Below are 20,700 nucleotides of genomic sequence, written 5' to 3' on the forward strand. Positions count from 1 at the left end.
TTATCGAGGATCGAACAAACCTTGTACAAACCGAAACGTTATTATTATATTATATTGTCTTGTTAGCGTCTCTGTACAGAACGTATATTTTGTGATTCTGAAGTCATTTCGAATTACGTTTCACGGATGTTATCGAAAATGGAAAGTGCAGCTCTCGCGTTACAATTAATACCTCATAAACCGATATGACACACGTTACACTACTTTACTTGTTACTATCAAGATTATATTTATCGCGATGAGAATGGATATGTTCGATAGAAGGAGGATCCATGGAATTATAAATCGTTTGAACGCGTGGCGGTACGCAACGATGGTCGAGATTATCAACGACGCTCCAGAGATAGTCGTTATTTTGATAAAGGCGTAATCGTGAAATTTTATCGAACAAGCGGCAGAGAATGAGTTTCATCGATCGAAATCGTACACGTCCAGTCGCCGTTTTTTTCGAACGAGATTCATTGCGTCGTTGAACGTGCTAAATAATTCTACCTGACTTTAAGCCTACATATATTTCCATGTTGAAGACACAGTGATTGTTGCCGAGAAATACTAAGTCTCATAAATGTGATAGAGAAGCGCACGCGTAGGAACGTCTCTGGCTGCTAATCAAAATTGTTTCGAATTGCGTTTAGTTGCAGAGCGTGAGAAGTAAACATTTACGACACTCGCACGCGTTCTGTTACCGCTTAGGCCACCCTGCGAGTGCGCGGAGAGATCTGTATTAGCGAACGTTATAATAAATGAGCATTATTTATTTCTCGATCGTATTTATATATTGTTAATTGTAGCGAATTTTAAATAGTGATTTACGGAAGTGTTATCTGGTGCTGAATATTAATATATCTCTGCCGGTGCAGCGGCTCGAATCGAGGCGTCGTTAAGAAATTGGGGTAGGAGTCCAATTACGAGGGCGGTGCATATTTTCTTTTAGAAGAACAATTTTAATTAACTCGGTAATACATCGATTTCAATAAGAGTCGCTTGTTACTGGCTTCTTACGAACTGGTGATTTATGTGCACAAATCGCTATCGTCGATTATTAGCGTGATCAAGTCCACTCGGAATTGATGTATATTACCATGGCAATTAAAATAATTTATCAGCGACACGTGCGTGAAACAAATTAGCATTGTTCAATTATTGGTTCGAAGTCTCCCGTTTGGACGTTCGGTCTACTCTCGTGTGTTTATGCTAATTATCCTGAATCTTTGATTCTCGATTCGACCCGGAAAATCGGTCGTTACGCTCCGTAGCTATGAATAATTGATTGCGCGCGTATCGCATATATTATTAATTCCAATGATTGTGAATGTATTTTACTTGCGTTTGCACGAGACCCACGTTACTCCCCTCGATTTTCGTTCATCTTTTTCTATTGTATTTTGTTATCGAAGCATTCCCACAGTTTAAGTAGTAGAGGAAATAATTACCGACCGGCATTTAAACACGCGTTGTTCTGATGCATTAAAATATTACGACGGGATACTTTACTATTTGTATGTCGAGGGACCTTTAGGAAGGTGGACAGATTTAAGTAAACGACACACACATATGCACACGTATGTACGCGAAAGTAATTAATTGAATCAAAAATAGGGTGTGTCCTTAAAAAGTTCAATTAAGTTGTCAATTTTCGTGCAAATCAGCCGGAAATACATTACCAGTCCCGTTGACGATGATCTGCCCCTCTCGTCCACGCTAGGTACACGAGGATGCTCGACGAGAGGGATAAACGTTATATGAAAACGCTTTCGGTGTTTTGTGACGAACAGGGAGTCCTGTATGAGGCTACATAGTTATAGCACGGTAAGCAAAAGAATCCTTTGCACTCGATGTTTCTTTCGATGTATGTTTACGTAAAGGAGTCGGAAATATAAAAATTAATTTCGAAACGATTCGACGTACTTTCCTTTGGTTCGAAATAAATTAGATTAAGTGCACGAGGATCACGCCGAATCGTGTTATTAGTTCCGGTACAATTTCATTTTTGTTATTCTCATTTCTTTACATTCGTTAAACTTTAATTCCTTTTACGTTCTGTTGGCAAAGTGTAAAAAAAGGAGAACGACCTCTCGTATTAGGTACAACCTCTGGTCCTTGGCAGTGATAAGTACACCAAAAATGGGCCGAAGTACTGTTATTTGTCTGATTATTGTGTACAAAATAATAAATAAAAATGTGTATATAAATAAAAACTGGTATTGTTAATTTATCTATCCTACCCGTCTTCCCTGACAACTCTAACGACTGAGTAAATGAATCTCCGATATTTGCAATATTAAAGCTTCGCTTTCTTTTATTGTATCCTTATACATAGTTCGAGTATATTAATCTATATATATATATTTATATATATTTATTTATATATTTATATTTATGTTCATATTTATACTTTTACGTAGTCGTATGTATATCCACATCGCGTCTAGGCGTGTTTAATCCCCCCCGTGATTTTCATTTCATTTATTTGTACGCGTATTTTGTAAATTATAAAGTAAATAGTGTCGTGTGTAATTGTCGGTGTAATTCGCGGATTCGTGTGTGCGTATCTTCTATGCGTGTCTATTAATACATACGTATATACAGAGTGTCGTTCATTCTTAAATATTTTAATAAAACATCGTCAACCAATAATTTATTTCGCTTAAGCTACACATAATGGGAATCAGCGTACTTGTTCGACCCCCCTTTTCCCTTAAGTATATCATGCATGCATCGCGAAATCACATCTTCGTTTCATTATATTCAATGTTTACACTCACCATTTCTTCGACTCCTGATTATCTCGCTATCTCTGTCATTCCCACACACATAACAATTTCACATGCGCATGTCTTACCTCCTGTTCGTTCGAATTACATAGTTACGACGTTACGACAAAGTCTCACTCGTTAAACAGCTCTCGCGAAGACTAAGGACACCCGAAGCGGATCACAGTCTGTCTCTGCACTCGTTGAATCTTACAACTTTACAAGCCAAACTTCCGGAAAGGAAATCGCAATTGAAAAGTGGAATTCAAAAGATTACGTTAACGTCCACGAAGGCTCCGATTCACGTGAGTAAATCTTAAATACACATGTCACGTGCATAATTTACTGTTGATTTACTTATTCGGGAAGAGTTTCGTACTTCCGGTTTTGCGCTCGTGTCCATGTTGCTAATTCGTCTTCTGTTATTATTGAGTACAAAAGGATTCGTTAGTCGAGCCTTCGGGACGAAACGCAAACTTGGTCCGAATTAATTTATGTATTTTGTACGAGCTCCAGTGTTCTCAGGATAAGAACTTCGCACTTTACGCATTGACCCTTTCTTGGCTGCGTCCCGTTTTTATTAACTGTTGAGCACGTACTCGTTATCAAAAAGAGTAATATTAGCAAAAAACTAACTGCGCTTCTATTTACGTTACGAACTTCGAACAATAGTAGATTCGAAAGAGTGTCAACGTTTTATGCTAGACTCGTACTACGTTATGAAAGATCGTGTTTCAAAGGGTTCAAGTACAATTAGATAATATCGTACGTGTATATAAGTGAACTTTATCTTTAATTTACGTGAAAATTCAATCGCAGAACACTGGAGAATCCTGTGAACGATTTCTATTGTTATTTGAATTTGAATCTTCCCGTTACTTATTATTATTTACATATCAAGATATCGAGTGACTTTGGGATTAGAAAAAGAAAATCTCTTTGGACGCAATTTCGATCCATGCGATCGCGCGGAACAATTTTTGGATTTAACGTTACTTTTTCCTGTTATACTCGCGGTTATTCATTTTATGATGCAAAGGACAGTAACGCGAAAGGATTGTCTGATCGAAATCAAATTTAAATGATCGTTCACCTGCCCAATACACGGATCAAACAAATCTGTCTTTGCTATAGTTGTCTGTTTGTCTTTACATTAATCGCTTATTAATACGTTGAGTAAAATTTCATATGTGGAATATTGCATCTAAATATAATTATTACGTATATAACTGTAGTTGAATTTTGCGCAAGATTACTTTGAAACGTCGATTGCAATATGTAGAATCAGGGATTCTTTATATCGTTTATAGAATGATGTATAATTGTTGTATCGTTAAATCGAGTGATTAACATCAGGAAAGAAGTCAAAATATGGATTCAATAAATTGGTCGTTCTTTTTTTTTAATCTAAATATTGGTCAAATAAAGTCATATCGAAAAGTCCGGCAATCACCCGTCGAACGATACAAAAAATGATATGCCAAAAGACACCTACACTTCGAATTTAATACTTACGCCGGGATTGTATCGATGATCATTAAGATTGTTCGTTACTGTATACTTTGCAAAAGACTTGTATAAAAGACACCGACGATCGCTCGTAAATAAGGCAACGATAATGGCAACTGGAAAGAATGGAATCAATGACTCTTTGACAACCCTCGTTCGAAATTGTAAAATGGCAGTTATCAGTTAATCTATTCGTTAGATTACTCTCTTCCTCTCCGCGGATGCTTCTCCCTTCGACGTCTCTCGAGCTTTAAGCTAAATAGAATAAATACTGGAAGAAAGAAGTATGTCTAGGCTAGTGCCTCTCTCGTTACGACGGTGATCCATCGCTTGGTAGGCCTTGCCAATAAAGCATTAATAATTATATAGATACTTTCTCACCGCAACCTGACAATTCTAGTTGTACCACATAATTCACACTAATTACGTAATCATAAGAAATTAATTCGTCGAGAAAATATAAAACGATTAACAAATAAGTAATATAGACTCACGTGAAGTATACTTATTCTAGCGTTAATGTTGAATGCACAGAGGCAATATTTTACGTGTCAGGTTGAGGAGAGGTATCATACCTAATGAGTTATCTAACTTTTTAACTAGCTTGCGATTGTATCACTGGAGCACCTCTGTGTAATACCGAAGCAGGTCGCGATTTCCGACCACCGGCAGTAGCCGAAAGGGTGGTTGGTGGTTGCTGGATAGGCTGCTGTGCTATCTGCTGAGCTATCGCCGATTCTCTCTTCGGCACCTCCGGTGGTGATTGGAGCACGTCCATATATTCGCGAATTAAATTCGCTATTTGATGTGCCTGCAATCGAAAAGACAATTTGAAAATAAATAAACTAAGACACTCGTACTGATTTTTAGTAGTAGTAGTTTACAATGTACGAAATGACTCTCGTCTTTCTTTAGGGCAATGGATCCAAAGCAGAAATTGAAGATGTGCAAGAAATTTGTCAGAGAGCAGAGGATGAAAATAGTCGAATTTTATTATAAAAGCGAAGGCTCAATAGAGATAACGAAATTTGCGTGTTGCAAGTATTTTATGACAGAACATCCGCCCTCGGAAGAGTTGATAAGAGATTTGGTCGACGATTTCGAAAAGAAAATGAGTCGTATGGTGGATCTACGTTCCATGGACGATGTTACATTAAACTAAGAATAAAATTTGATTTCTACAATATGACTGCTAAATAAAATCAAACATAATTTTTACTATATTTTCTAATTTTTAAATTAGACCAACCGAAAAGCTCTTTTATTAAATAAACTTGAAACTTAAGTTACCTGGGATGTCGTAAGGATAACTTTGCTCTGCTTCTTATCAGTACCAGTAATAATCATCAAACAACTAACAGCTGGGCTATAACTGAGAATACTACTGTATTCATAGGTACAGAGTGTGTTCCTGGAACGATGTTCCAGAAGGTGAAGACCTTGCTGATCGACGGCCAGCCACAAAACGCGTGGCCAGTTCGAAGTAAACGATTGCATCACGTCGAATATCGTGGCTCTGTGCAATGGCCACGATTGAATTAGATTCAGGAAAGCCTTCTTCGCCTCGGGCGGCGACATTCCTCGTAACGATTGATGGTGTTGAAGTACACCTTCTATGCATAAATTCGGAACCAGTCTTGGTGGTAGGCAGTGACTCGATATAGTTCGGTATTCGTGATCCGATACGGTATCTTCACAATCGCCAAGCTCCAATTGAGCTTGCAAAGCTGTTAGCATCATCTGGAAGAAGATCATCGATTCGAAGCAACGATCTACAGTATTTTTTTTTAACAGAGAAAGAAATTACTCACAGCTTCTTTCTCGGTGATAGGGAAACGGTCGGCACGTAAATCGTGCAACACTTGATGGTATAGCAGCTCCTTCTCCACTGGATCGTCGAGATTCATATATTGATCGAGGAACAAATGTTTCTTAAATAGGAAGAAGTGATGTGCGTGTTTTCTCTGAGCTTGATTCTGTTGTGCGTTCGCCGTTCTGTAACGCTCCCATTTCGACATTACGTCAGCGATCTTTTCTTCCGGTATCAGAGCTCGTTCGGTCGGTCCTAATACCTCGTAGATAGCGTATCCTATAAATAAATAATTAAATCGTAAATGTACATGTAAGTCGTATAAAGATAACAATACTGACAAAAGATAATTTTCAGTCAGTTTCATTTTTATTTACCCATGGCGGTTTCTTCCAGACCAATCTTCGTCTTGATAATCTCCATAACGTCCCTCGCTGTGGCGGATGGATGGAACTCGACGGCGTGGTACTGGCCATCCATGAAATGGAATCTCGCATAAATAGGCCTGCGATTTATCGTGCACATAATCTCCTCCCTGCTCGGCGGCCATTGCCTCCGCCTGGTGCCTTGCGTCTTGTAAAGGCACTTTTCAGCGAATCGCGCGTATTTCCCTTCCTCAGTAACATAATCACTGGCACACCGTTTCAAGTGCGCTATCAGGTATTTCCGTATTACTTTCTGCGGGGGTAAAATCACCGAACAGGCCAGAGATAGTAACGCCCAATGCCTGAGATTCACCCGACTGTTGGGATCAGGATGATCGGTAGTCTGTTTGATCAATTGAAGATACAGTTCACCCAACAGGTTCTCCTTCCTTATGCAGCGTTCCATCACGGTTTGTATCAAGTTTACGTGTTCATCTTCTACCCTGCGGACGGTGTCACCGTTCTGTCCTAAGCCGGCGTAGGTCAAAATTAATTGGAACACGTTGAGTGCAACTTGTTCGTCGGGATCAGGCAGTTTCGACAGACTCTGAGGCACGGCTTGCCTGCTAAATGCCCAATACGCGTACGGGAATCCTTTGTACGTCTCACCATGATCGGTCGCGCTGCCGTGTTCCTGCCTGAGCTTCTCTATTCTGTGCTTGGACAATCTCCTCAAAGTGTTCCTCAAGAAACCGCCCCCGGAGTCTTGCGGCTTCCTCAATATCTCCGCATCTACCAGCGTTCGTCGACAATTAACTAAGTTGTGATAAAGTCTAATGCGATCTTCGTTAGTGATGCACTTCAATTTTTTAGTAGGAACCTCGTTCTCCGTAATCCAGCCAGCCAACGCCGGACAGTAACTAACAATCAGACTACCTATCTCGTTCTTCTGCGCTGTTTCGAAAACGAAACACTTGTGCGAGCTGTCGGGATTATGCCGAAGAAGGGACAACGTTATAAAAGAATCGCTCGGGTCCAGCATGATGCTCTCCACGTCTTGATAACGGTACTCTGACAATACAAACTTGTCGTCCGGTTTGATCAACATCAAACCGTCGCAGTTGATGCCCAAAATCAACTGGTTGCCGTAAGACCAATAGCCTCGATAAGTAACGTTGAACATAGTCGTACCGTAGAGAGGGTACTGCATCACGCAAGACAAGTATAACACCTTGGCTGCGAGTTCCTTGCGGCCGGCGCCGTACTGTCTGTGCGCCTGAGCTATTATCGGCACCCAAACATCGTCTCCTCGGGCTCGACTGATTCGATAAGGCAAGAAACTGTCTACCTCGCTGTAGTAATCTAAACGATCGTTATCCTTCGGATCGCCCAGAGCGACTTGCGCCTGCAAGCCTGCTAATTGAAGCGCCACTTTTTCCGATACTGGAAAGTCATCGCACTTGACGACATTATATACGGCTTGAGCGTACAGCATGTTAACTTCGACAGGATCCTGAGATATTTCGCGTGTGTTTCGGAATAATCTCCGTTTGAACACGAATCGATTATCACCGCTTCCCAGAGTGGCATTGTTCCCACGGCGTAACGTTGAGAAGGTCGACTGCGCTGTGTTCAACTTGCACTGTTTCATTTCCCAAGCAGCAATAACGTCGTACAGGTAATCGTGTGCCCTAACGTGTTCCTCGCCGTCCGGTCTGCTTTGGTAGATCGCCCAGCCTTCCAGGGATCGAAGCCCTAATTTTTCACCTAATTTGGCAACAGCATCGGCGGCCGTGTCAGTCGGATGTACATCGATCGCTTTCGTTCTGCCATCCAGGAAGAAGAACCGACAAACTATGGTGCCTAATCGCCTCATCGCGGCGATCTCTACCGTCGACGGCGGATGCTGTCTACACGAAACCTTCATGTTTTTGCAATTGTCCACGCACCATTGTACGTACTGACGAAGTTTTCCCTCGAGAGCCAAATTCTTCCTCAGAAAAGACACGAAGTATTTATAGAGCAGTTTGCTCGGCTGGAAAGCGACGATTGCCAAACAAAGCAATAGCCACACTCGTTCAGCCCACTCAGGATTGGGATTGTTAGTGGCTTGTCTCATACATTGTACGAAAATTTCGTCCCTCAGTTCTTCACGCTCGATTCCGTACCCAATTATACTCTGAATAGTCGCTATCTCTTGGTCCAGCTTCATCTCTCCTCTTATGTACTTGCAAAGGTCTCTGAAGACCGAACAAGCCACGTTCACGTTATCAGGATCATACATATGAATGTGCGAATTCGGTATAGTGGATCCTTTGTAATAAGTCACCATTTCGTACTTAGGAATATACTCCACGCTCTTCCCACGAGATTTCCTGGTAAGCGTAGCCATTATCGTACCTTCCGGCGATCTCTCGTGACTGTTGAAATAATTCTGCGCGAATTCTACGATGTCGTGATAAGTGACCTCGTTGTCAGGCTCCTTTTTATCTTCCAGTTCTTGAAGCTTACGCTCCACTCTGCATTTCCGTCTCTGTTCCCTTTCCACTGGCGGCTGTTGAGACTGTTGCGACGGTTGCTGTGGTTGATCGTGTCCATTCTGCTGCTGTTGAGGCACCGGTTGATGATGATTATGATGCAAGTGGTGACTATTCGAATTCCTGGACTCTGGTCTGGAAGGTGGACTTCCGGCTATCGGTTCTTTTATCACGTTATTGTTCGGTACTGGCGGAGGCGAGCCACAGGATTCGCCGTTGACTAATGATCCGGAATTTCCATTCACCAAAATCGGACTGCTCGGACTACTCTCGTCACGTGGTAAAACGGATTCGTATATTGGCTCCCCGTTGTCGGTAGACGAGTCACCATTCATCGTCAAACTCGTAGCAGGGGGCGGAGGAGGCGGGGGAGGCTCCGTGGGCTCTGGAAGACTCGGCTGACCCAATTTTCCACTGGTCGCGCCAGGTATTCTTTGTTGCGATGCTTGCTGAGGAGGTGCGGGTGCTTCCTGTCCATTAGGAGTGTTTGCTTTGGACTCTGCTTTCGAATTCTTCTCTATCTCCTGTTGGATCACGGTTTCTAGTTCCACGTCAAGATCTTCTATCAGTTCATCCATTTGCTCGCCGATTTCTTCTATTATCTGATTACCCTTCGTCGACTGGACGTCAGACAGGAAGGAGAACAAATTGTCCAAGTCCACGGACTGCAAGTCCGATGCAGCCATTTTCGAGTTCATTTGTTCTGCCATTTGTGATAATGCCGCGATTTCCTCCTGCGCTTTTCTGCAAAACGGAATTAAGCATACGATAGGAAACATTGATACGCATAACTTAACTCGATATATTCGAGATCGATGATTTAACAATGACGATCGATTTCGAATCACAAGTATCTTGTACAATTAGTCTCGAAGCGCACAGAATTAGTTAGGTGCTTGTGCATGTGGATTGCTATAAAAATACATTTATCTATGCTGAAAGCGATTATAATTTCGTGACTGTCATGCTGTGAGGTTCTTTACTTCCTTATTCGAACTACCGACGAACTTACCCGGCTTCCATTCCGACAATACCGTTGTACTGTGCGCTACAAAGGACACAAACGGAAACACTATTAACGCACAAACGAACGATGGATCTCCTCAGATTCCCGCGGCAGTTCGTATACTAAGCATGTACCCGTGATATTGAACGATTATAAAAATACTTATTTCGTTATACCTTTGACTTTCTTCCAGAGCTTTCTTGTCCTCCATCAATCTTCTCTCCTCCTCCATTCTCTCCCTCTTCCTCATCTCCTCGTCTACTCGCCTCATTTCCCTCAAGGCTGTCGCGACCTCCCTCGCAAACACGCCGCGCAGATGACTCTGTATCACGATAGCCGCTCGTCGTTTCCTAATGAACATTATTCTCAGCTTCCAGCCTCGGTACGCGTGTTGCACCTTTAACGCAGCCTCCTTTACGCGTTTATATTCTACAGACGAGGAAACAGATCATTCGATTCTAATACAAATAAATTCTCATCAATGACCAATATTAAAGAATGAACTACTTACCTCGACGAACAATGAACCCTCTCCATATTTTCTGTATCATAATAGCATTACTAGTGACCATCTGATTCCTACAATCTTCTAACGGCTCGTGCACGTAACTCCTCAGAAACACTTTGCTGTTGCCTATCTGCCATTCGGTCTCCGGTATACCTTGATTACTGATCAAACATCTGACAGCATCTTTTTCGTTCTGCATTCGCGACACCCGTCCTTTGTCCAGGCAACGATATCTCGCTATGAAATCATTGAACGGCATATGTATGGGAAAACCTTCCTTCCTGATTCGTATTATGTCCAACATTCCCAAATACTTCAGCTGATCCAAAACCAGTTTCTCGTCGTAGTGATTCGCAACCTTCTGCATGTTAGGTTTGATGCATCTCGCGTACCACGGGGTAGTGGCTTGAAGAACGTCGACCAGAGCTTGCAACTGGTGGCGGAACGAATCGCAGAGGGTCGGCTTGCCCTTCGAAGTGCCGCGAGACATGGTGGTCGCATTTCCGCTCGCGCGAGCCACCGTGCACCCGAGGAGATCTTGATAGACCGTGATCTCTTGAACGAACTCGTTCGTGCTCCTGGACATAAAGTCGAAGAACACGTCCTGTTGCACATCGCGGTTCTTGTCCACGAATCCCTCGACGGTGTAAGTGACGCAGCCTGCGTAGTGTTTTACGCCGAACTCCGTTTCCCATTTTCGTCGATCGTCGCCCTTCACGTAGCACGGGTGACTCTCAAATTCGGCATGCAAATTGGTCAGGTAAGCCAGGTCCGAACCTTTCGGCATATGGCACTGCTCGGTGAGTAACTTAAGAACACATCGTGGAGGTTTCTCGATTAATTCCAGGCACATGGTGTTGTCCGTGAAGGTGATATGGGAGTATTGGATCTCTTCCTGTCGGTACTGAAATTCGAAACGCGTTCCACGTGTTACGGCAAACGGTATGGAAGGACGAGCGTCACCTAATCAACTATTTTTTCAATTTTTTTTTAATCATTAAACTATCGATGAAACGAACGAGCCGATATAGTTACGAAGTTACCCTCACCACCTTATCGAGGTCAATTTGATTTCAGTCTATCGGTTACGTAACAAACAAGGTGTTTCATCCTATCGAGAATCAATCGTGTCACATAGTCGATTAGGTATATAGGGAACACAGACAGGAATGGCTGCTGGAGACGACTTACGAGTTCTTGCTCCAACGCGAACACGTAGTGATTGAAAAACTTGTGCAGCTTCTCGTTCGTGTAATTGATGCAGAGTTGTTCGAAACTGTTGACGGCGAAGTTCTCGAAGCCGAATATGTCCAACACGCCGAGAAACCTCGAGCTGTCTTGCCCAGGGTTCGTGCAATTGTTTATGTGATTGATCAGCCAGGCGAACGTCCGCGAGTACAACGCCTTCGCCATCGCATGACGATTTTCACGGGCTTCCTGCACCTTCAACGGTATCTCCGTGATGTTGCCTCGCACATTTATCTGTCTGATGAGCACCACCTTAGTCAAATCCTCGACCTGGAGCCCGAGCAAAGGAGCCACCGTGTTCACGATGTCAAGGTCCTCTTTAGTTAACTCGCACCGCTCTCCGTCCACGTCCTCGAAGCTTAAGTTTCCCAACCAGAGAATCGCGGAGAGGACTCTGAAAATACCCTCGCACATTTCCGGCGCGACCTATAAAAACGAAAGTGCGGCTCGATTTGGCAAGGATAAAATAAGTACTCGTTACCGGCGCGGTTTATACAACAATCGATTGATAACATTTTCAATCAATTATATCATTCATGCGAGATGGTCATTTATGCGAGAACGTCAATCATCCGAACTAATTGGGAGATGGAAAATCAACGTTCTTTCGCATTTCATTAATGTATTACATTAGACAGAGGTTTGAAACATATCCTATTGATATGGAGAATCTGTAATCGCGTTGAGCATACCACTCAATGTATACAACCGATGATTACCTGTAATACGTTGAACGCAAGCCTGAGAGCGTCGAGCTTCTTGCTGTCGAATATTCCATCGATCTTCACGCATCCCGACTGATTCAAATACTTGTAATGACTGGCTGGCATCAGTTTGTATTGTTCCGCGAATTCCTTGTCTCTGGTCCCGGCCTCGACTAGCTGATAGAACACGTGGTAATTCCTCTCGCCGCCGCTCTGGAAAGTTATACGACTCTGCTCGAGCAGGTAATCCTGGATGATGCAACCCTTGATCATCCACTTGCTGTCGAAGCACACCTGCATGAACTTTCCAAACCGGGAGCTGTTGTCGTTCCTCACCGTCTTCGCGTTTCCTATTTTGTTTTTCCCAAAAGACATTCAGTTTCATTTTTTGTCATTGTGTCTGACGCATAGAAAAATTCGAAAAGTTTATTTTCCAGCGAAACGCTACGAGAAAGATCTGATGTTTTAATATTGGCGGAATTACGGGGCGGTGGAGAAACGTTTTCACAATGACGGCGGAGTTCCTAAGCGTTTGGTAGCGCTTACTGTCGAGGCACAAAAGCAAACGGTACAATTTTTACGACACCCCCTTAAATCTTTTGCCTCTCGTGACCCAGTTTTTACCCCTCGCCATTTAACACCTGACTCGTTCTCGGCCTCTTGACTCCGAGTAATGAATCCCTTTTATTTTTAAATGCCATTACGAATAACGTCCATCGACCTGTTTCACAAAGCTCTTTCCGTTTACATTCCCCTATTCTCAAACGATACGAGCATTGCGAAAAAGAAGGTTCCCCTTACTTTTTTTTTTTAATGAAATCTCACGGAACTCTTCTCTCTTCATAATTCAAAATTCTTAATCGCAAAATAAGCATCAAGCTAGTAATTAAATTTAATGAATGACATGATTAAAATTCGGATAAAATTGGATAGGTATAGTTAAAGTCGGTTTCACGAAGGGTAGTAGTTATACGCAGGCTAAAGTTTGTAAGCGAAAATTCGACGCGGCCGATAAACTGTGGCAGAACACAATTAACGGACTAAAATTGCTTATTAACACGAGGACTAATTATTACCGAAAGCCTCGAGGATGGTGTTCGCCTCGAGAATTTGCTGTTCCACCCACGTGTCAACGTTGCTGGTCACCGAGCAAAGGTACTGCAAGATGAATTTCGTGGTCTCGGTTTTCCCCGCACCGCTTTCGCCTGATATTACGCAGGATTGATTGCTCTCTGTGTCCTGGAGAGACCTGTACGCCGCTTCCGCCAACGCGAACACATGCGGCTCCAAAGAACCCATCTTCTGTCCATGGTATCGATTCACGTATTCCTGAAGATTAAAGGAACAACACCCCTTTGATAAAAATACTTGAAACAACAGGGTATAAAAATCGATTTCGTATCTGCATTATTTCGCAATATTTAAGTATAGTCTTGAAAATATTTTTATGCGAAAGCAAGTATTTGTTTTATTTGCCGGCACGATCTATTAGCTCGAATTACGGGTTAGAACACGCGACGGCGGCTAGCAATGATCCAATAGAAGATTCGAATTAAGGGCGGTCGGTAGGTGGGCTCCACGAACCTGGTAACCCGATTAATTGCAAGCGTCATTCGATAGGACATTCCACGACCGAGTTCCATTCGGACCCTTTCATTTACTGATCCTCTCGGGAAACCGTCTGCGTGTACATCGACGGTTCGATTTCAAACGCCAGTTCTTCACACTCGATATGACCGGCGCCGTGAAATGACCGAGGCTCTCCAAATCTTAAGTTCTCGTCAATACCATTCACGCTCTTATGACTAGTTCAAAAGGAGAGGAATTTTTACGGTCAATTCCCACTCTTAATTTCAATTTATATCGTCATTAATTATATGTGCATAAATCCGGTTAAAGTCTCTATTTAAAAATGGAATTTTTATTCATGCAAGGAACCTGCAACTTCTGGCTCGGGTTCAGACAGAAAAAATTCACTGAAACAGTTGACTGCACGAGTTTTATAATTTTTTTAACGAGGGGAACTTTGACCCCGAACCGTTCACCTATGATCCGTGCATTATGCACCTCGGCAGCTGGGTCCGCGGCTACAGCTAGTCCCGAGCCCGAAGTAGTGCAACCCAGTTTCGTGCCAGACGCGACGTGTCGGTCCTCTGCGCAACTCCGAGCGAGAGCGTTAATCCGCTAACCCTCGTGGCTCGTGAAAATTCATCGAGACGCTTGATCCATTTCCATAAAACCGCTAACGTATGCTGGACAGGATGTTAACGACCATGTAGGACAATCTTTGAGGATCGATTCCGAAAATCGAAACAAGGAAACGTCCGTCGGCTTTATTAAAATCCTGACAACGCTTATTACAAATGTTTGAATTTCTAAATCATTATATTAGACCAGTACAAATGTTCGTACACGATTTAGCTCTATCAATGATTCAATCATTTATTTAACGAAAAATTAAATATGTACGTTCGGTGAATTAGAAATGTAATCTTCAATCGCGATTGCTAATCAACTATAACATCTGTAATCGTCAATCGCATTAAATACGACTGTTCCATAAATGACGAACGCGTTTAATATTCAATTGATGCGGCAGACGTTTGCACCCACGCACGTAGCGCTAGATGAATGTGCAGCATGTTGAAAGATCGCGCTCGTTCAGAAGCTGATGGATGGCCAGTTCTATTTCTCATTTTTGGCAACAGCTGTGCAACGTCGAAGCAATTTCCGAACAAAAATTTACGATAACGCGGTAAGAGCTGTTCAAACATTGTTTTAAGGTCCAAGTAAAATTGTAGCCTTTAAAAAGCAAAACAATCACGGATAAGGGAACTCGTGTCTACCCGTGCCGGATGTATCCCTCGAAGGGAGCAGATAAGATACGTTCACGCCTGCTTCTGTACAACGGCCACCTGGAATTCGTTGCGGTTTGCTATTTTTACCGAAGGGCATTTATTTTCTCAGACGTTTTAAGGCTGCGGTTCAAGTTTATCTCTCGGTTAAGCACGCCCGACGATAATGTTCGAGAGTAACCGATAACGCGTCCTTGCCTCCCGATTCCATTCGCCAGCATCTGGATATTTTTTAGTTTTTAATGCATCAGGAAACTCTCTAATGATCATAAAAAATTGTTAACATTGTTTAACATCGATTCATGCTGGGTTTTTCCATTACGACAAAAGGGTGAACTTGAATTATTCAAGGCGACCCAGGAAGAAGGACGTTTTAAATAACACAGGCCACGATTTTCATTCCAGTTAATTCTCTCTAAAGTCAACATTTACCAAGCAATCCACGTCCCGGTTATACGCGCATGTTACGGTGCACAATAATTTCTACCCGCGGCCCGCGTTCAATTCCCTTGAGTGCACGCATTTTTGAAACGTCCCATAACATTGCGAGCGAAATCTCTGCGAATCCTCTCTCAGAGAAAAAGATAAAACTGATTGCAGGAACACCAGTTTCGTCAATAAATGGAATCGGCGAAACAGATCAAAATTTCATTTAAAAGATTCGTCTCGCACCTCTAGAAAATTCTCTTCATTCATGAGGTAAGACAAAACGACTGCTCCGAGTTTTCGCACAATACTCGGGGAGAAAGAAAAGCGGTGTGCGCATCGCGACTGTTTCGATTCGTGGGAGAGCGAGGATGAACTCGTGTCCCCGTTTATTGCTGCAGCTGCGACTGCGAAATCAGTGCACGGTTCGTCGGGTAGAGGCCACGGCTCGTGCCAGGACACCCGGGGTCGTGCTCACGACCCCTCTTCTCCGACGCCGCGGTGTCGTTGCCCGGTCGCGCGGCCGAAAGCCGAGTGGAAAACGAGGTTGCACCGCGTGAGGGTGGAAACAGAACCGTTTTCCGCAGCTCGTCGTCCCCCTTTTCTGGGTCGTTCGCGCGAAGTTCAACGAGACTGGTTAACCCTCCTGCGTTCTTCGAGATCTTCTCCTTTGAAACATACCCTCGACTCTCTCCCATACTCTTTTATGCCAAGTAACGTCACGTATACTGAATGCTCACACGAGAAATTCTTTTAACCAAGGGAAAGTATCGAAGCAAAGCGTACGGCTCCTATACAAGATTCTAATCTTACAAAAATAAATACAATTTTCCTCCAATATACTTTCCTCGACTAATAATATCTTCTCCTAGCTGGCCATAAAAATTCCCCCGAGTTATTTACGACGTAGCCAATCACGGAGTGTCAACAAATGGGATCCAACGGGAAACTCCTAAGACCTCTCATATTACTTTACGACTATACCTGCACCATTACTAAGCCCTGCTTGTAGCTTTCATTGTTGAATCACGTTTTTCTTTTCTTATACACGAAACACAGCGTCTTAAATTTTACCCCGAGCATCCGTTTACAAATCTGGACAGTTCGAAACGTCCTCAACGATAGGAAAAAAAACATGTCCTTCGCTGAAGTTTGAAAAATCAAGGAAACCTATTCACGAAGCGCACAAAGGAAGAAACTCTGCTAATTGAATTCCCTAACAGGCAGAAGATACGGTGAGAAAGGAGCATTCCCATTTGCATGAAAAGCTAACGAATCATCGGTCACGTGATCACGGGCTATTCTTCCAAGAGCCGAGACCACTCCAGAAAAAGGGGGAACGCTCCCGGTTTTCTCGAGCGAACAAAACCACGGCTGTTCAAACGTAAAACGAACAAGCTCCTCCGAGAGAATGGACCGATCCGTTTCCCGACAGGTCAGTCTGCATCTTTAACGACGACGACGACGATGTTTGCATACCTGGATCTTCTTTGACTGTCACGACTGATTACGTCGAAACACAGTCGTATCGATCGTCCGTAACGACGCGATGAAAGAGAGCTGGAAGAGAAGGATACACCTGTGCATACGTTACGCGTAGAGATAGGTGATATGGGCCGTGCAACGAGACGAGGGAATATCGAGATGCTCCAGTTTCTTTTGTTCTGCTATGAGAACGATAGAAGAACCGTTCTTCTATCCGATCGCATTCTTTCTTAAACCATTATCACGCCAAAGATTTTATAGAAAAATATAATGTATAAGAGGGGTATCAGAAGCGTATTCTAATTTTCTACAGGCGAAATAAATTGCTATCGAGATTTAATTTCCTAAATTGAAAATCCGCAGCCCATAATTCATTTTATTGACACGAAACACTAGAACCATCAATAAATTGTAGTGCTAAAAAGTGGGAAGATCAGGGTAGAAGCGAGAACGGAAATTACGCTGGCCTTACAGCCGCGATTAGATCTCTATCTCGATGGTCGACGGTTAATCAAAGCACGACACCGAGGAGAGGACCGATATTCAATTACCACAAAATTATCCTTACATGCTGAGACCCGGCTAACTGTATTCCCAAGTTTCCTCTTCCAGTTAAGCTAACGATCGACAGGAAGGGATTAGTGGGCACAGTTCCCGATGATTAGAAAACAATAAGCTCGGGTGTTACCTGGGAAACTATTCGACCACCCGTCCGCAGCAATTATACAGAATCTGTATTTCTCAGTGCTACAGGGATTTCATAAAACTGTATTTCGGAAAACTGAAACTGCGCTAATCGACTGGTTCCACGTCACTCCCACTGGGAATAAACGTATCTATGAATACTTTCTATTTGCGAAACTCTATTTTACGTTCGCGAGTGAATTTTATTCGAAGAAGTCGTTAATCGTTGCATGTGAATCGAGACGGGTACCGGACACCCTCGACATGAGGAAAGGACGAGGCTCCGAAGGCTCCAGGGCAACCACGACGAGTCTCCGAATCCGATGTTGCGCTCCAGCCCGATCAATAACGCGGGCGTGCACCACACCGAGCCACACTTTTCCTTCTTACCAGTCAGGGGTCCTCGCTCGGTACCCCCGCTGACCTTCACTGATCTACTGTATCCACTGTATCGCTCATCGGTTTCAAATTCTACAATCCCTATAATTTTTTATCCTTTTACATTTCTAAAAGATTTCAACTTTCTATATCTGAAATGTATGGCTATTGCAAAAGGTCCTTTATCTCGATAGAAAGTTTTTCGTTGATTAATTAATCGCTTAAAAGCTACGGCGGATAATTAAATTGACAGTGCGATTTGTTTGAAACGTCAAGCCTTCTTTAAAACGCGGCTCGCTTGGCATGTGCAACGAGAGTTCACAGAGTCAAAGGAACGCGATTGGAGTGGAGACACAGGTACACATCGAAACGGTTTTCTAGGGTTGGACCTATTACCTAGACCGCCCGCGGAAATCAGTCGAATTTAAAACACAGAGAAAAACTCTGCTAAGTTTCTTTTCGCCAAATTACAGAGGGGACTGTCTCAAAGGGATTACCTAACAAGCTATTCATTCCAAAAAGAATAATTCTTTTGTTTGGTACAATAAACGTCACAAGTGTACCGATCGTTGTAAACCAACAAATTGCATTAACAATTCTTCTCTGATATTGAAGCACAAATCGACGTGGCATAAAACTTGATAAGAATCCCAATTTCCATTTTATCATTTTCGTAATAACCAGCACAAATATTTAAAATATTTTGTTGCTGAATTTACGGTTTCCGGTTACCTAGTTCAGAAATAAAAAGGGAATTAGCTCTGGCGAAGCGAAAAGGGTTAAACCGCTGACTCGGAGCGAATTCTATTGTGCGGCCGCCACCGGTTTTTTTTTATTGCTTTAATTCGATTTAATCGCGCAACCCTTTCATTTTTTCCTCCGCACAACGCCCGTGGCACACGACGCGCGACGCACTCGAAGGGTCGTACCCGGTTCGAGGACCGTTTCACCGTCGTCGGCGACCCGTATTTATGTACACGAAGTGGCTGCCACTCGATCCCGAAATAAGTCCTCGGAGCCCGCGTACACCCTAATAAATTCACCCGAGGCTGATACGCGCGTTAACGCCGCCGCCGATGGTTTTAAGACCCGGTTGCCCCTCGCGCGCACCGAAATAGAGATTAAAAGCGACGACGCACCCGTTGAAACAGGAGGAAAAGTGCTGCGCCGTTATCGAACATGAAAACAGATCCTGTTTGAAAGGCTACTGATTTTCTTCGTTATCTCTGTTGCTTTTTAGGAGCGAAACATTTTAGGGCAGTAGTCATAATAACAAGGGGAACGCGTAATGTGTTTGTTTTAGATAATGGCAAGGAAGAAAAGAGTGATATTAGTATCTCCGCGGCTGAAAAAACGAATCGAACACGCACCGCAGTTGCCGATAATGTGGCGGGTACCCTGACCCAGAAATATTCTGCAAGAGCGGATCGGTCGTTTCGCGATATCTCTGCGAATATACGTCGACGCTTCCGTTTCCTGTTTTCAGGCCTAGCAATGCTAATACGATAAATACATCCTGTCGTCGCGCATTTCGCATATTATTTAAGAACGGACTGGACAAAATTATATGTGTACGATACCGTTTCAATAAAAATAGCATAGAGTCAGAAATTCGATCACGAATAATACTGATAATTAAAAGGCTTAATTGCTCCGCGATGATAATTTAAGTAATGGAAGTGTGATAATATCAGCGGCCAACTTTTTAATCGTCTACAAAAGCAGAAGTCAATTATTAGTCGCGCAGGGTTGGGGACCGGCACGTGCAGCCTTTTCTGTTCCTCCAGGCAGCCGCTGTTTAATATTTACTATTCCTTGACGGCACTTCCGGCTCGCGTTTAATGCAGGAAGTGCGTAACTAATCGCGCATTTTAGCAACAACGATACAACGCTTACCGTTTTAATCAAACATAGAAATTATACGGACCAATTATGCAGATCACTATGTATCAATTTTTATAATATATACTGTCGTATTGTAAAAATGATTTTTACTCACGTAAGTGTAGAAGTCCACCTCCTTGTACGGGTTCACAGCCACCAGTATGGATCCAGTGTACGTCTAAGAATTCTGAGTCAAGGAAATTATCGACTGAAAGCGGCGACTCGTTAAATCGCTGATGCATTCAACAAAGTCGTCCGCCTATTGAGGATGTATGGGCTGTATGTATGGGATGTATACTTAAATAATGCTAGCATGTTGAATTTGTTATTATAGGTTCCTATTACTATTAAAAAGCTACCTGCAAAATTTTAAATCAATTCATGGATTTTTTGAAAAATTATAGTGACTTAAAATTTGCATGTACTCTTATGGTAAACACAGTGAAAACTTTCTGGTGTGCATCGCCATATGCATACTATTTGGTGTCCAGGCGCGAAGTTGGAAGAAACAACTGACTTGAGGAAATACAAGCCTAAAAAGTTTGAAA

General features: G+C 42.9%; 1 protein-coding gene across 3 annotated transcripts in view; it reads right to left on the bottom strand.

Moving 5' to 3' along the window:
* Window positions 1–2,616: 2,616 nt before the first annotated feature.
* Window positions 2,617–20,700, bottom strand: part of Myo81F (unconventional myosin 81F) — a 46,046-nt gene continuing 27,962 nt past the window's right edge. Inside the window, exons 3-13 of one of the 3 annotated variants that reach the window (XM_018035877.2) lie at window positions 20,268–20,330; window positions 13,517–13,769; window positions 12,456–12,790; window positions 11,680–12,162; window positions 10,492–11,392; window positions 10,157–10,409; window positions 9,987–10,022; window positions 6,450–9,718; window positions 6,074–6,351; window positions 5,553–6,002; window positions 2,617–5,073 (exon numbers count right to left, since the gene is read on the bottom strand). In XM_018035877.2, coding sequence (XP_017891366.1) covers window positions 4,858–5,073; window positions 5,553–6,002; window positions 6,074–6,351; window positions 6,450–9,718; window positions 9,987–10,022; window positions 10,157–10,409; window positions 10,492–11,392; window positions 11,680–12,162; window positions 12,456–12,790; window positions 13,517–13,769; window positions 20,268–20,330 — 6,537 coding nt within the window. In that variant the 3' untranslated portion in view covers window positions 2,617–4,857. The remainder of the gene's footprint in view (window positions 5,074–5,552; window positions 6,003–6,073; window positions 6,352–6,449; window positions 9,719–9,986; window positions 10,023–10,156; window positions 10,410–10,491; window positions 11,393–11,679; window positions 12,163–12,455; window positions 12,791–13,516; window positions 13,770–20,267; window positions 20,331–20,700) is intronic. The other 2 variants (XM_026819089.1, XM_018035878.2) reach the window with 2 other exon arrangements.

The sequence above is a fragment of the Ceratina calcarata genome, unplaced genomic scaffold (genome assembly GCF_001652005.2).
Source record: "Ceratina calcarata isolate Rehan_Ccalc_2016 unplaced genomic scaffold, ASM165200v1 scaffold93, whole genome shotgun sequence".
Taxonomy (NCBI): Eukaryota; Metazoa; Arthropoda; class Insecta; order Hymenoptera; family Apidae; genus Ceratina; species Ceratina calcarata.